We start from the raw sequence: 17,174 nt of genomic DNA, 5'->3' as shown, positions 1-17,174 counted from the left end.
CATCCATCCATCCATCCATCCATCCATCCATCCATCCATCCATCCATTTGTCCACATAACCATTCATCCATTCATCCATCCACCTAACCATTCAGCCATTCATCCATCCATCTACCTAACCAACAATCTATTCATCCATTTATCCACCTATCCATCCATCTATTCATTCCTTTATTTATTCATTCTCTCACTTGTTCATTTGACAAATACTACTTCATGTATCTGGAACTGCTTTGGGGTCTGAGGATGCAGCTTTAAAAACAGAAAAGGTCCCCATCCAGATTAGTTATTCAGTTTAATGTCACTTGTGTGCCTCCCTGATTGTCTGTCATGTGACTATGTGTATGTCTGGGTGTGTCCATCTGTGTTTCCATGTGTTTGTCTATAAATGTAACTGTGTATAACTGTGTGTCTTTGTGTATGTGACTTCACCATCTGTGAAATAAAGACATCCTGTTGACTGTCACCTAAAACTTTGGTGAAAAAAAATGGCTGACAAAAATGACAGAGATGCCTTCTGCAAGTTTGTCACGTCTAGATCTGGCTGCTTGGTCTGCAGTGAAAACGAAAGTCATATCTGACTTCTTAGAAAGGGTATGTTTGGACTCTGCATATCTCATTAGTTCTCTGAGCTACAGGAGTAATAAAAATAGCACATTATGGATTTGCACGGTGTGTATAAACCTGTCTTGAAGCAGTTTCATAGTTTTCCTTACAACTTGAAGACATAGACAGGGCAAGGTATTACTTTCCCATTTTACAGATGAGGGAGCCAAAACTCAGAGATGTTTAGGGATCTGCCTGAGGTCAAACAGCCTGCAAGTGGCAGAGCAAGGGTCAAGGCAGTTTTTTGGCCCTTTAGGAACTAGTGCCTCTGGTTCATGCCCTGGAGTGCCTCTGACTGCTCTGTGGCTTGAAAATCACGTTTCTACTGAACGTGTAACCTGTGTGCCAGCTCTCAGTTTGCTTCCATTTCTGCTAGGAAGCTCCTCAGCTCATTGGCACTGGGAGCTCAGATGCCAACACCATCAGGAGGAGATGGGACAGCAGAGGAGGCCTGGAGTAGTGTATGTGATGTTAACAATTTATCTAACAGGTAAGTTGCTAGAGCCTTGTATGATTCTCTGGCCCAGGCCAGTAGGGCTTAGTTGCCGAGAGATAATTCAGCCTGGGGTGTAGGTGAAGTGCTCAGGCTGAGTCACACCAACTTGGCGCCTATTCCAGCACTACCGGACACTTCCTAGCTATGTGACCCCGTTCAGATCCCTTTGCCCACCAAAAGGCAGTTGTCTCTGATGTAACAGATCAGAGATGTGGTTTAGCTCATTTGGCCAACGTCCTCCAGAAAGAGGCCACCAGGAGTTCACCTGGGGTTGAACAAACATTGTTGTCACTCCTTGATACCATAGGGAAGTTTCAGATGTCTCTATAAGAGGGTGTTAGAAAGAATCTATTATAGGCTTTGGGCTGGTGATAGGTGGTTTGGGGAGCATTTACAGATCTGGAGCTTTGTTTGGAATTGGATGCTGCCAGGAAGTGGGGGTAATTCTGATTGGGTGTCTTCATCAATCTTATCTAGAAAGAGTGAGGACTAGACCGAGGCTAAGGCTGACTGCTGAGGAAGCAGCAGTCACTCATATTAGGCAGGGTAGAGAGATGCTTGGTCACTTTTGTGTTTTGTGCAGTGTTCTCATCTGGGCTCAGACTTGATTACAGAGGGGGCTTAGTTTTGTCTTGAGCAATCAGGGCTGCAGAGTGGCCTTGTTGGATGGTGATATTCTTGGAAATTCTTGATGTTCAGCAGAAACAGCAAGGTCTAATCTTGATAGTAGGTACCAGGGGCCTCTTTCTGAAATGCTTCCCACACATCGCCTGGGGAGATTTAAAAATCTCACTGTTCTGGTCTCATCTCATCTGGATTGAATCAGAATGTTTAGAGGGTGGGATCCAGACATTGGCATCTTTTAAAACTTCCCAAGTGATTTAAAAGGGCAGCTGAAGTAGGGAAGCACTGGCATAGCACATGGTGTTATCAGAATGATAAGAGAGAAAGTGTATTGAAACTCTTAGCACAGTGTCTGACACAGAGCAGGATTTGGGTAAATATTCCTCTCCTGCCTCCTCTTTCTCCTTCTCCCCCTTCTATGTTCTCCTTCTCCCTTTTTCTTTTCTTTTTCTTTCTTTTTTTTTTTGTTTTTGAGACAGACTTTCACTCTTGTCACCCAGGCTGGAGTGCAACGGCAGATCTCGGCTCACTGCAACCTCCATCTCCTGGGTTCAAGCGATTCTCCTGCCTCAGTCTCCTGAGTAGCTGGGATTACAGGCACCTACCAACACACCTGGCTATTTTTTGTATTTTTAATAGAGATGAGGTTTCACTATGTTGGTCAGGCTGATAATGAACTCCTGACCTCAGGTGATCCACCCACCTTGGCGCCCCAAAGTGCTGGGATTACAGGCGTGAGCCATTGCACCTGGCCCTTCCTCCCTTGTTCTATAGACATTCTGCTTTATTTGGGAAAAGTGGGGTCAAGGCAATGAAATTTTAAATCTCCCCTGGTGATGTGAACAGAGAGTCAAGTGTGAGATGCATTTGAGAAAGAAGAAAGCAGCCCCTCACATCTGGAAGCTGGAGGTCTCAGTGTCCCCACTGAACGTCAACAATTCCAAACACCAACAAAGCCCCAGTTCTTATTCTTGCTCTTCTCCTTCCCTTCCTGCTTCTTCTCATCAACAAGATGCCTTCTCAGGTTGGGACAACCAATGCATTAGCATAGGGAAGGTCCAGGTTAGGAGAAAACTGATTTGAAAAGACATTAGAATGAATCTGCTACTTTGCACTGCTTGGTTTTACATAGTTTGCTTAACTTCTCTGTGCTTAGAGTGGTCCCTTAGTGAGAGTGCGAAGTCTAGAGCCATGCTCCCTGATTTCAATCCTGTCTCTTAGTTGCTAAGAGACTAGCAAATTCCTTAACCAGCGCCGCCATGCCTCAGTTTTCTCATATTTAAAATGGGGATAACAATAACGCCCACTTCTTAGGGTTGTAGAGAAGATCCTGCAAGTGGATGCACAAAGAGCAGCTAGGGCCCGGCAAAGCGGCTCATGCCTGTAATTTTAACAGTTTGGGAGGCCGAGGCAGGCGGATCACCTGAGGACACTTAAGAAAGCCCTTTGTAAAAAACTTTTTTTGTTGTTTTTTGAGACGGAGTCTTGCTCTGTCATGCAGGCTGGAATGCAGCGGCACGATCTCGGCTCACTGCAACCACTGTCTCCCGGGTTCAAGCGATTCTCCTGCCTCAGCCTCCGGAGTAACTGGAATTATAGGTGCCCACCATGACACCCGGCTAATTTTTTTGTATTTTTAATAGAGACGGAGTTTCACCATGTTGGCCAGGCTGGTCTCAAACTTCTAATCTCACAATTCGCCCACCTTGGCCTCCCAAAGTGCTGGGGTTACAAGCATGAGCCACCACGCCCGGCCTCTCCAGCCCTTTCTCTACAGGGAAGTGGTGCCAGCTGCTGAGTGCGAGGAAGGGGGCCAAACCCTGTGCTGGAAGTGTGGAGGCAAAGCTAGTGTTAACAGTGTCTTAGCCTGGGCTCGGCTGTGGCTGACAGAAGAGGATCCTGGGGCGAGGGGTTACCTGCTCTCACAGCTTGAGGGGCGGGACTCCGAGCTCTGGGACCGCGAGGGGCAGCGGTGGTGGCGGTGGCGGTGAGACTTTCGGGGCCGGCTTCGAGATCTTGGGGGGATGAGAAGGAACGAGTCAGAGGCGAGGAGAGAGAGAGTAAAAAAGGGAGAGAGAGAGATTTGATCTTGTGACACCTGCTTTTCCCTTGCACTCAAGTCGCCATCCCTCCCGAAGTTCTCCATCTCCCACGACCCCATGCGTCAGTCCAGCTTCCTGCCTGGGTGTTGGGTGGAGGGTTCCGTAACCAATGGTGCTGAACATGGGTGAGCAGAAAGGGGTCCTCTGGAAGGAGTGTGGATGACTCAGGGTCCTTCCCGCTCCACAGATGACACCCTAGGCAGAAAGTCACTTCCCTGTGTCTCCTCTGCATCACCCATGGCAGGTGCCTCAATGTCACAGAGCTTCAGGGGTCATTCAGGGAGCATAAATGTGTGAATCAGCCAAACACTAACACAATATCAAGTGGAGGCTTGAGTTAAAACAGAAGGAGCTGCTTTGCCTCCAGAATATTTGTGTGGTGATCCTCTAATTTTTCAAGTGAATGTGGAAATACAGATTTTTAGGTAAAATATTCTTATTTTAAACGGAAGCTCATTTTTTTAAAGGCACCTTTTTGGGCAAATGAAATACATTTGCAGAATAAATTAGGCCTTCGGGCTGCCAATTTATAACCTCAGACCTGGAAAATTAAGTCCAGGTTCTTAGCATGGAATCAAAAGCCTTTCAGGATGGCCTACAAACCTCATCAAAAACAAAAATTAGAACAACAACAATTACTACCACTACCACTAACAATGGTGTTACTACAGGTGACTTCAGCTACTTCTAAGTAGTAATAATTCAGAAATAGTAGTGGCAGCGGTAGTGGTAACTGAGGATATATAAAGGACGTCAATGGTTTGGGCCAAACAAGAAAGCCAGTGGGAGTTAGAAATGATTCTGTTGGGACGTAACTTGGTTATCTCAACAAAGGACTCAGGGATTCTTCTAACGTAATCATCAGACCCTATCCCTTCCCTGCTTAAAACTTTCCCATTGCTCTCATATTGAGTCCAAACTCTGATCCTGAATCTCAGGCAGCTTCAGGAGCTAGCCCTGGCCTAGTTCTCTGGCCTCACTGCTCATCTTCTTCTGCCCTGGCCTGGTGGGCTAAAGCAGCTCTGAACTGTGTGTATGCTGGTTCACACATTTCCCAGTTCACGATGTCTTAGGGATGATGATGATAACGATGGTGATGACGACAGATAACCTGCATCTAACACATATTTCATGCCAGGCACTGTATTCTAAGCATTTTTCTTAAAGGGATTCATCTATTCTTCATAACAACCTACGAGGTAGGTTCTCTTATTATTCCCATTTTATAGATGAAGAAACTGAGGCACAGAGAGTTTAAACAACCTGCTTAACTTGTAGCCTAGAATGATTACTTCCCATCCTCACCTGCGGCTTGGACGCTGCCTCCCGTGGGAAGCCACCAAGCCCTTTTTCCAGTGCCTGTGTTCCCACAATGCCCAGGGTTTCATCTGCTGTGCTATGACCAGCCCTACATCTGGCTCCTGTGAGCTCTTCAAGGCCAGGACAGTGTCTGGCTCATCTTTGTCCTTGGGCCCAGCACAGGGCCAGTCACCTAGTAGGGCCTCACTCATTAAGGGATGTTGAATGAAAGGAAGCTGACTCACTCCAGCAGCCACTTGCCTGGAAGCAGCCCTGACCATGGACTTGGCAAGAATAAGCCATCGTTTATCTTGAGGATGCCTTATTCTTCTTGCTTTTTTCTCTCCTGCCTCTTGTCTTTTGGCTTGCACAAGCTTTCTGATGCCCTGCTAGCAATTTCTGGGACTTATCCAGCTCTTGCCATTGGGGAGGGTAGCCACCTTGCTGCCCTTACGCAGGCAGTCCTTGTCTCAGTGCTGGTCCTTTCTAGCGCTCTTGATGTCTGGGCCTAGCCCCTGACTCTGTGGCTGCCTACCCTGGGGCCCCACTGGTCAAGTGACACCAAGATTGCTGAGAACGCGTACTCTGTCTGTGCTTAGTGTGAAAGCACATTCAATACATGTGGCCAATAATTGTCTCTTGACTTGAGCTGAACAAATTCGATGATAAGGAAGTTCTTCCCTGAGCTAACTCAAGGATCTACTGCTTTCTTCTGGAGCATTCCCCAGGCCTCTGTGGTGGTGGCTGAAATGCCCTCCTTCGTGCTGACCTTGGGTGAAAAGACCATTTGGGGCAGCAAAGCTGGGCACCCTCCCTCTGCATTCCTGCCTCCTCTTTTTTCTCCCTGGCAGCCGAATACCTTTCATCTTATTGTCTTTGATCCTCTCTTTAGAAGCTTCTTGGCGGGAGATAAAATATTAGTTGATTGGAAAACACATGCACTAACATTTGCAGGATATAAAGTAGGTAGGTTGTAACCAAATTTACTGTTAATTTGGCTGGGAACTGAACTCCACAGGCAGCAGTGGCTGATTTGAATTTCTACTACCAGCTATAAACTGTGAAACAGCTGGGGCCCCAAGACTGCAGCTAGGAGCTTCACTGACATCTCCACACTGTACATCCAGCAGTCAGGACATGAATTCATACACCTGCTCACACACGTGCACCCATGTGATCACACCCCCATGACCACTCACGCACAGGTAAAAACCCCCATACAACCCCTGTGCACAAAATGTACAGAGGTACTTACACAGTGCACACACACAGTGCATAGAATTCAGTGTGTCCTGTGTACACCATTCACGTTCATGCTCACACAAGCACAGACACACAAATGCACTGGTGTAGGCACAAATATAGACCACACAATGTCCCCATATTGTATACATTTGTACACACAGTGTACAAAAATGTAAAAATGTGCGGATGTCGACAATGTGCACACTAGATATATACATACTGCGTATAAATATACACACAATGTACACACAAGATATACTCACAAGGGACATGCTAGGCACACACATGCACTTTCATGCAACATAAACAAGCATGCATACACATACACATTATATACGCGTGACCCAGTGCACTCATACATACCTAAACTTACAACACATGCAGTTATGCCTTTCTGTCCCTCCCTCTCTCTCCTTTCCTCCCTCCAGCCCTCCCTCCCTTCCTTCCTTCCTTCCTTCCTTCCTTCCTTCCTTCCTTCCTTCCTTCCTTCCTTCCTTCCTTCCTTCTTTCCTTCCCTCCTCTCACCTGCTCACCTTCTCCTCCCTTTCCCTGTTTATCTGTCAACTCTAAGACTCTGGCTTTTAAGAAGCCAGAACCCCCAACTCCTCAAACTGATGAGTACATTCCAGGTAGTATCTACTTACTGTTTCTTGTGCCTCTTCTCATCTCTTCTTTTGCTTTTTGGACTAGAGGAGCTAAACAAGAAATGGTCAATTAATTGAAAGATGCCAAATTCTAGTTAAAGATAAACAAGTAGTTAAAATGCTTAACACACAGTGTGAGATCCAGGCAGTTTTGGAATGGACACTGATCATTGCCTCAGACTGGAAAATTCACTGCCAACAACATTTTCATGCAGCAAGTTCGGCTAGGGATACCAACGCACATACATATGTTGAGAATGGAGTGTGGAGGATGCCAAGTTCAGCTTTGCTAGGTTAATACTAATGGCAGCAATAAAGGTAGTAATAACAATGTCTGCCATTTTTTGAGGCTTTAATTACAGGCTAGGCATTCTGTTGAATACCTGCTGTCAACAACTTCATTTTATTCTCTCCGCGACCTAAGGGTGGAGGCACAATTTAACAAGTGCTCATTCTAAGTTGAACCTCAGATGGGCAAAGAAACTTGGTTAGGATTGCACAAGTGAGCTAGGATGTGGCCATGGATCCAAGACCATGCGTCTCCAGAGTCCCTGCTCTTGACTGCTGTTCAATCAACTTGTAAGAGAAGCGAATGGAATATCCAGGAAGATATTTGAACTCTCATGGAGCTTGGTAGATTCTGAAATGGTCTGCCCATGCATATTCAAGTATCCAGGTTTAAATTATTTTTTTGAGTCATAGGGCGGGGGTCTGAGTACAATGGATAAGAATGACTTGGCGTCTCAGTGTAATCAAATAGAGATCAGGGAGGATGAACACACTATTTAGTAGTTTAAGCTAGACTGGTTGCAGAGGGTCACCAATAACCTATTATTGGCCCAGGACCTGGGAAGGGGAAATTTTATTTCATCTAACTATCTTACACCTTGAAGCTAGCCACAGGGTGTATCTTCATGTTGAGACTCACCCCAGGCAGTGGGAGAGCCAAGGACCTTGCTGACAGATCTGAATTCAGTTGGACCCAAGAGCTGCCTCTGCTTCTTAGCTGCTGTGTGACATCAGGGTAGTTACCCGTCCTCTCTAAAACCTGGTTTCTTCAACCGTGAAATGGGGCCGTTACTGAAGCTGCAGAGCTGAGTGGACAGATGAAACTGGCAACCAGTATCTACTTATTAAGTGAATAAATGATGGGGCTTTGCATTTTACAAATTGCTGTAGATGTGGTTATTGTTCTTTAAGAAGCCATCGTCGCTCTCCTTATCCTCTGTCTACAGATTTGGGTTTGAATTTCGGCTCCGATGCCTTCTGGTTCTATCTGTGGACATTCCTGTTACAATCTGTCTTAGTCTCAGTTTCCTCATCTGTCAAATGCGAACAATAATCATATCCACTATGCAAGGTTGTAGTAGGGATTAATGAGAATTAAACACATCTACACATGGAAGGGACTTAGCGCAGGATCCAGTTTGGAGTGAGGACTCTGTAAGTAATAACTATTTGTGTTCACCCAAATGTGTCCAGTATAGGAAGACATGGCCCTGTTCCTTGGCCGGATCTGGGAAAGTTTTGGTGGCGTGACAGGACCGATGTTTCCCTATGTGCCCCAGTTCAGGATTCCAACCAGTGGCAGGGGTAATGAGACATTCTGGGGTCGAGGTATCGATAGGGCTGGTCCAAGAGCAGCCACCGCCTGATGAAAGCCAAAAGTTGGCTTGGAATGCTCAGAAAAAAACAGCTCAGACCTTCATTCTGGAGGAAACTGAGGCAGAGGAAGACAAAAGGGTCATGCCTAAGAGCACAGATGGAAACTGAGGGCTGACCTAGAAGCTGCCCAAAGCTGCTGAGAAAGCAGAAAGTTGAATAGGCAGTCAGAGAACCAGAGTCTTACCTGTGCCTTCTCTTCTTGGAGAAAGACCTGAAAAGAAAGAAAGAAAAAAAATGAAAAAAGAATGAAAGAAAAAAGAGGCAGAGAGAGAGGGAGAGAGAGAGATGGAGAGAGGGAGAGAAAGAGAGAAAGGAGGAAGGAAGAAAGGGAGGGAGGGACAAGGAAGGGAGGAAGGGGAGAAAGTAAATATAGGTGAGTTTGAAAGTTTTTTTTTTTTTTTTTTTTTTTTTTTCCTGGTATGAAGGTATCAGCATCTTTGTGATCATGCGACAGGGGGTCAGGACACCTAGCTAATCCTCCTCCTCTCTTAGATTTCAGAGACTATGAAAATTGTATGGGAGATACTGGTTTGCATTCTGAATTTCCAGATCAAAGCCTACCAGTGCTTCAGTCCTCCCCAAAAATTGTCAGTAAATCTGTCCTGGATGAGGCTGGATAGGGAAACATAAGAAAGGGTCTTCTGCCTTTCCTGCCTTTCCCCTCCTCCATTCTCCATCTCATCTTCTCTCTCCCTTGTTGTGGATTCCTCCTCCTCCTCATCCTCGTCATCATCATCACGACACAGCCAGCTTCCACATGAGGAACTCTTACTGTGTGCCAGGTTCTGTACTTAGCACCTGTCACACACAATCTCATTCAATCTTCCCCAAGCCCTGTGGAGTACTATTAACAACCATTTTACAAAGACACTGAAGATCAGAGAAGTTGATTAAGTTGCTCAGAGTCAAACAGCATCACCCATGTAGCTGCTTCTCATTCTTCAGCGCTCCAGTTGGAGGCCATCTTCTCCTGGTAACATTTTCTGAGTCCCTCAGGCTGGTTGGTGCCTCCCGTCTACTCCCCCAAGCTCTGGGTGAGCCTCTGAGCTTATCATCAGCAGGGTACGGACCTCTCCATATTCAAGTGACCTATTTTCTCCACTAGAATGTGAGAAATTGGAGGGCAGGGACTGGGTTTTGGTTTCTTTTCTGGTACTCAGAATCCTCATTCATGAACATAATGGGTGTTCAAAAAATAGATGTGAAAAATAATTTTTAAAAATTTTTAATTTTTATTCTAAGTTCTGGGGTACATATGCAGGATGTGCAGGTTTGTTACATGTAAATGTGTGCCACGGTGGTTTTCTGCACCTATCAACCCATCACTAGGTATTAAAGCGCAGCATGCATTAGCCAGAACAACGAAAAAATTTTTAAAACTCAGAAACCTTGCTAACTGAGGAGACAAAAAAAAAAAAAAAAAAAAAAAAAAGAATCTCAGTGCTTTCGCTACCCCTAGCTCCCATCTCCAAAATTGACAGCTGTCATTAACCAAACATTTCAAGAGCTTGGAGAGGCTGGACCAGGAGTAGGATGGTGCTCAGGAGGTCAGGGTTTGGGAAGGAACAGCAACAGAATTTCCCCTCCTAATCATCTCCCTCATATGAGCCCCCTACTCTGTGAAGCTCTAAGACCTGGGCTGACAGAGCAGGAAAAGCCTGTTTCTGACTGTCTGTCAGTGTCTTTCTCATGAGAAGGAACCTGTGAGTGAGAAGCCACTTGGCTTCCAGAACCCAAATATGGGAAAATTGTTCCACTTTCCCCAGCGAACCCCCAAATTAGGAGGAGCTGCTCAGCAAAGGAAGGTGATAAGGTGGCCATCTAGAATCATAAGTGTGGGTCATTGTTTCTACAAAGGACTCCACGTTGGGAAAGATTTCTGACACCAAATTAACAACATTTCACTAATTAGTTTGCCCATGCCTTGTAGTAAACACAAAATCAGGAAACATCAGTCAGGAAGTCTGGGCAGGGGGTTGACATAACCAGTGAGAGCAAACTGAGTCTGAGGCCATTCTAGCAACCAGCCCTGAGATGTGGTCACATCCCTGGATTGGGAAAAGTCACATTGGTGCAACTTTGAACTGGACTTGAGATGCAGGGGGAAACCCCAAACAACCTCTTAGCTCTCATTCATTCTGTTGTTAATTGCACGAGTAATCTACAATGAATGTAGGAAAATTGGACGATACAGATAAGCAAAAATAAAACATAAATCACACTTTTCCCATTATCCGCAGCTCACTACAGCAAATAACTTGTATAGGGAATTTCAAACTTCCTGCCTCCAGGGGCCAAGCAGGCTTTGTAAGTGGGTAGAGCAGGCTGGACAGGTCCTGAGACCAACTAGAGCACAAGTACCTATTCTGTCTAAATGCATTGCAACTCCTCAGCTCCAGGGCGTGGCTGTCCATGGGAAAACAGGTCCAGAGAAGACAGACCTTCTGACTGTACAGAGGAACTAGAAAACTGAATTTCTGTATTGCAAAATCTTCCAATCATAACATGTTGGTTTAGGTCATAAACCACAAACATGAGCCTTCTGTTGTATATCTTTTGTTTGTTTGTTTGTTTTTTAGACAGAGTCTCGCTCTGCTGCCAGGCTGGAGTGCAGTGGAGCGATTTCGGCTCACTGCAACCTCAGACTCCCTGGTTCAAGTGATTCTCCTGCCCCAGCCTCCCAAATAGCTGGGATTACAGGCACATGCCACCACACCCAGCTAATTTTTGTATTTTTAGTAGAGACAGGGTTTCACCACGTTGGCCGGGATGGTCTCGACCTCCTGACCTCGTGATCTGCCTGCCTCAGTCTCGCAAAGTGCTGGGACTACAGTATCCTTTTAGTCTTTTCCTTCCCCTGTAAATATACACTTGTGTGTGTGTGTGTGTGTGTGTGTGTGTGTATGCATAGTGAACACCAGGAACACGGGCCCAGTTCATAATATCCTGTAACTACCATCCCTGCATCCCCATGCACCAAGGTGGGCAATCTCAGCATAGCCATGTTTTTCAACATTATTCCATTCTCTAGCATGCAATGTACTGACAAGAGGGGCCTTTCCTTGGGAATTTGGAATAAGGAACAAAACAGAGAGATTCCGTGTCTCCTTGTAACTTGGCCTGCAACATGGAGAGATGGGGCAAGGTGCAGCCATGTCCCTCATTGGGACCAGGAGACAGCGGGCACTTCAGGTCTCAAGTGGGTCCTATCAGCTTTCCATTCCTTGTTCTAGCCCCTTGCTCAGGCCTGGTTGGTCCCTGAGTCACTCCTGCTTCTTCATAATCAAGTTCTCCTCTGGCCTCAGTTAGCATGTGTGGACCTCTAGTCTTCACAGCCACAGTCCCAGCTTATACAAGACACAAATACGTAAAAAGACATAGATAATTATTTTACATAAATGACATGATATGCTTCCAGATGACCTTTTGGTGCCATCAACTGTCCTCCCCACCCCACCTGGGGAGGCCTTGTTTGCAGAGAAAAAGGATAATACCTGCGTCGCTTATGTTTCTTGGAACTTTTCTTCTTCTTTTTCTTGACAGGCGATGGGCTATAGGATGAGGACCTGCCAGGGCCGAGAAGACACACTTCAGAAGGAGGCTCTTAAAGGCCAAGGTGGTTTCAAAAAGAACCTTCCCCAGTCCCTATACAGGGCTTTAGCTCTTTCAGGAACACACATCAAGGATAATATCCATGCTGATATTAGGTTGCATTTGTAAGCAATTTTTAATTGCTCACAAATTTAATTTTGCTTTTCATTTGATTTTAATTTTTAACAAGTTAATGTAAACCATTACCTCGTGTTTTGTAAGCATTATCCCATTCAATCCTTCCACACACTTCTTAGGTAGGTACAATTGCTACCCTCCCTTTTCAGACAAAGAAAATGAAGTTCAGAGGGGTGAAGTGACTGGCCCAAAGACACACAGCCAGGAAGTAGATGAGCTGTGATCCCAGTGGTTTTTGCTCTCAGTCACCACAGCACCTCATAGCTGCCTGCCTGGTCAAGCTGGAAAGGCTTCCTTCTGTCTGCTGTTCTCCCTTCAAGCTATAACCCTCCTCTCAAAGTCTCAGGGTCTCTCCTTTGCCCCATCCTTTGTCTCCCTGGTAAGACTGAGCCCCTGAAGGATATCTTGCCAGGCTGTGGCTGCATGGATAGTGCCATCAAAGTGTTACCTGAGAAACAGAGCTACTCTAAGTCCATGGTGATGACTCAAGACTGAGGCTTAGGTGACCTAAGTTCCAATCTTGACTCTACTACTAACTCACAGAGCCACCTTGGGCATGTCAAGGCTCATCTCTAAGTCTCTTATTTCCCCGCTGACAAAAGACCAGGGTTGAAACAGATGAGAGGTTACAAATTCAATGCCAACAGGGTCCTCTCAGATAACATGAATGGATGAGGCAGGCTGGGTGGAAGACTATAGGGAGTAGTGAGGACTGTGGGGAGCCAGAGGGGTTCTGGCTGGAGGGGGATCTGCTTCTCAGATTAGCCGAAGATCCTGTGTAGGAATGCAGGTCTGGGCTTCTAAAGCACCTGCCTTTTCTAAGGGAGCCTCCAAAACTCCACATTTTGGTATGAAATCTCTCCATTTGGAAATGTTGACCACCAATTAAAAAAAAAAAAAAAAATCAAATGACTTTGCAGGTCAAACAAAACATGTCTGCAGAAGGGAATGACTGAGAAACAATTCAGCCTTCAAGGAATCATAATGTTTGTCCCCAGACACATGCTCAGTGAACATTCATCGGATGAACAAGTCAATTAGTGAATCTTAGTATCTGAGGTTTCCTTTTTTGAAGTATTCTCTGGCCCACCCCTCAAATTAGGAAAGCCAAAGCACTTGCCCCAATTTCACCTCCTACCCTACAACGGCTAGGACTCAGTCTTCATCCATATTTCCCCCGGGTCCTGTTTGAGCCTGTCCTTTTAGAATGAGGCTAAGAGGTGTCTGTGAAACAAGGTTCCAGAAAATCTGGAATTGAAGCCCAAGTCATCAGATGCTTCTCTCTGCTGCCCCCTACAGGTTTCTATAAATACTGCCTCAGAGGTTTGCTGTGATTCTCAGTTGGCAGCCCTAAGAGTTAAGCCTGCCCCTCTGGGAATGGCACACTAGAGATACTTTTAGTCTAGTTAGTGGCAGCCTACAAGCAAATCTGGAAATTATTTTAAATATAAAAAATTTTTAAAGGAATTAGAAAAAAATTTATAGGATATCAAAGAGTCAATAGCTGGCAAACAAACAAAAAAAACCCCTCAAAAACCCACCTATTATCCTAGACATTTAACCAGGGAGGTGGGTGTAGTAGAACCAGCTGAGGACCTGGGATCAAGCCCCTGTAGATCCTGTCATGCCCTCTGTGAGCCTTTATTTTCTCATCTCTAAAATGGGGATAATAATGCTTTCCTGGTAGACAATGGTCAGGAATAAAAGAGATACTGAAGATCACAGTGCTTAGTGTGGACCTCTGCATCTAGAAAGCTCTCAGAAAATAATTCAATATTCATGCTAACGACTATGCTTCCTATTAGTTAGTCATTTACTATGTGCCAGGTACTGTGACAGCTGCTTCCACACGAATTTTTCTTTTAGTTTTCATGAAATCTCAAAAGGTAGATATTATCATCATTTTGGAGAAGTAAAATAAAAACAGGAACAGAGAGGTAAAATGACTTGCCTAAGGTCGCACAGCTAGTTAAGCATCAGAGAGGGGATTTGATCCCAAGAGGGAGTCACTGTCTGACTTTGAAACCCATATTTTGCCCCTGCCTGCATCTTATAGGTTTTATCTCCTTCTTGGTGCTTTTACCTCCTTCTCTTCTTCCGAGTGGATTTCTTCTTTTTCTTCTTTCCCCTGGAGGAAGGTGGTGGTGTCAAGTCTTTGTCATGAGAGGCACTGTGAGGAGCAGAGAGAGGAGCATTAGAGAACTCATGGTCTCCAACTCCCCAACCAGAGCTGGTGCAGCCAGGGAAGGACCCAGGTCCTTGGATGATCAAGGACCCATAGACTGTGCCTCATTACCACCTCATGGCTGATTGGGTCACACTTCAGACTAAGGACCGAAATAAGGACTTAATACTGACTTAATGAGACAGACGTTGTACGTCACCCAAACACCAATTGATTATTAAAAACAGGGTTATAGAGGTTAACTACTCCTTAATAGGTGTATTATTGAATTTGCAAATGACTTGCCTTGGTAAATAAATCACTTTTTAAATAATTCATCAGCCGTTCAGCCCCCTCCCTCCCCAATACATCGTGTCTGTAGTTCCTGCTGGAAATTTAATAGGAGACGGAAGGTATGTTAAGTAGCAGCTGATTATTAAAAGTATATTTGCCAAGGTCTAATGTAACAAGATACATATCTTATATTGCCTCGCAGAACCTCAAAAACCTCCGCTCTTCAAGAATAATTATTTCCCGTTCAATTAAATTCAAATGCTGAGGCTGCAGTTAAATGAAGTCAAGTTATCTTCTTTTATAATTGGGGCAGGCTCCAGGGATTTTTTTTAAAAACACTATCCCATGGCAAAGGAAGATGGTTTTAGATGAAAAACTGCTTGGGAATTGAAACATGCCAACCTAGTGGAACCTTATGGGGAAAACATAATCTTACTACTAATACTACTGTCATTATTTTAGCAGTGACACAACTAGCATTTATGCACTTGCTATGTGCCAAGATTTTAATATATTAGGATACAAACACTTTGAGAATGGTATGACTTTTACTATCTTATTTTATAGGTAAAGAAACTGAGGCTCAGAAAGTTTAATTAACTTGCTGATGGCTAGACAATTAGAATGTGTCCAGGCTAGGATTTGAATCAAGGCCTGTGTGATTCCTACCCTGAGATTTTCCCCACAAAACCAGCTGCCTTCTTAAACTTGTTCATGTGGCCAATCATCTGGAAATTACCCAACTTTTTATAGAACATCATAAAATACTGCTGTATTTAATTCCATTTTAAGAATCTGGATCATTATGATTAGTAGAAAGAATGATAAAATGGCTAGAATATATGTCAGGGTCTCTATCTCCAGCAAATAAGAATCATATAGCAATATTTATAATATTTTCAAGAGAGCCACTTTAGAAAATTTATCAGATGTCTTTTTATTTAAACAGCTGGAGGAGAGACTATTTATCTTATTGAGCTTTTCTACTAATTTGCTTTCCTGAATGTGGAACTTGTGATGTGTGGTTTTTTTTTTTAATTTTAATTTTGTACATTCCGGGGTACACTTGCAGGATGTGCTGGTTTGTTACACAGATAAACGTGTGCCATGGTGGTTTTCTGCACCTATCAACCCATTACCTAGATATTAAGCCCAGCATGCATTAGCTCTTTTCCCTAATGCTCTTCCTCAGCCCACACTCTCCCCCAACGGGCCCCAGTGTGTGGTGTTCCCCTCCCTGTGTCCATGTGTTCTCAATGTTCAGCTCCTACTTATAAGTGAGAACATGCAGTGTTTGGTTTTCTGTTCTTGCATCGGTTGGCAGAGGATAATAGCTTCCAGCTTCATTCATGTCCCTGCAAAGGACATGATCTTGTTCATAGTATGGAATACTACATAGTATTCCATGGTGTATATATACCAGATTTCCTTTATCCAGTCTATCATTGATGGGAATTGGGTTCATTTCATGTCTTTGCTATTGTGAATAGTACTGCAATGAACATATGCGTGCATGTATCTTTATAATAGGATGACTTATATTCCTTTGGGTATATACCCAGTAATGGGATTGCTGGGTCAAATGGTATTTCTGGTTCTAGGTCTTTGAGGAACCACTGTCTTCCACAATGGTTGAACTAATTTACATTCCCACCAATAGTGTAAAAGCATTCCTATTACTGTACAACCTCACCAGCATCTGTTGTTTCTTGACTTTTTAATAATTGCCATTCTGACTGGCGTGAGATGGCATCTCATTGTGGTTTTGATTTGCATTTCTAAGAGGGTCCCTTTCAGCAGGTTAAAAATAAACATCACAGGAATTAATTACCTAGCTACTTAACTACACTTATATGTTATAAAGCACAAGGCATAGTATGCATGTCCAGGAAGCAAACAGGATGGTCGTGTAAACAGAATGGGCTACTTCCAAATTCTTTTTATTATTATTATTATTTTTGAGACAGGGTTTCACTTTGTTGCCTAGGCTGGAGTGCAGTGGCATGATCTCAGCTCACTGCAACCTCCATCTCCTGGGTTCAAGCAATTCTCCTGCCTCAGCCTCCCTAGTAACTAGGACTACAGGCACCCACCACCACACCAGGCTAATTTTTGTATTTTTAAAGTAGAGACAGGGTTTCACTATGTTGGCCAGGCTGGTCTCGAACTCCTGACCCCAGGTGATCCACTCGCTTCAGCCTCCCAAAATGCTGGGATTACAGGCATGAGCCGTGGCACCCAGCCACCAAATTCTTTCCTTAAAGAGTGCTTGTCACAGAGCAAAAGCCTAATCAATATTTGTTGAG

The 17,174-nt window shown here is 44.5% G+C and overlaps 1 protein-coding gene across 1 annotated transcript in view; it reads right to left on the bottom strand.

The window, feature by feature from the left end:
* Positions 1–17,174, bottom strand: part of SRRM4 (serine/arginine repetitive matrix 4) — a 172,623-nt gene that overhangs the window by 25,706 nt on the left and 129,743 nt on the right. Inside the window, exons 3-7 of the mRNA XM_023212275.2 lie at positions 14,494–14,580; positions 12,176–12,247; positions 8,866–8,892; positions 7,017–7,067; positions 3,643–3,741 (exon numbers count right to left, since the gene is read on the bottom strand). Coding sequence (XP_023068043.1) covers positions 3,643–3,741; positions 7,017–7,067; positions 8,866–8,892; positions 12,176–12,247; positions 14,494–14,580 — 336 coding nt within the window. The remainder of the gene's footprint in view (positions 1–3,642; positions 3,742–7,016; positions 7,068–8,865; positions 8,893–12,175; positions 12,248–14,493; positions 14,581–17,174) is intronic.

Source organism: Piliocolobus tephrosceles, chromosome 10 (assembly GCF_002776525.5).
Source record: "Piliocolobus tephrosceles isolate RC106 chromosome 10, ASM277652v3, whole genome shotgun sequence".
NCBI lineage: Eukaryota > Metazoa > Chordata > Mammalia > Primates > Cercopithecidae > Piliocolobus > Piliocolobus tephrosceles.
Note: the sequence above shows the minus strand (reverse complement) of the source record. Positions and strands in the feature narration are given on the sequence as shown.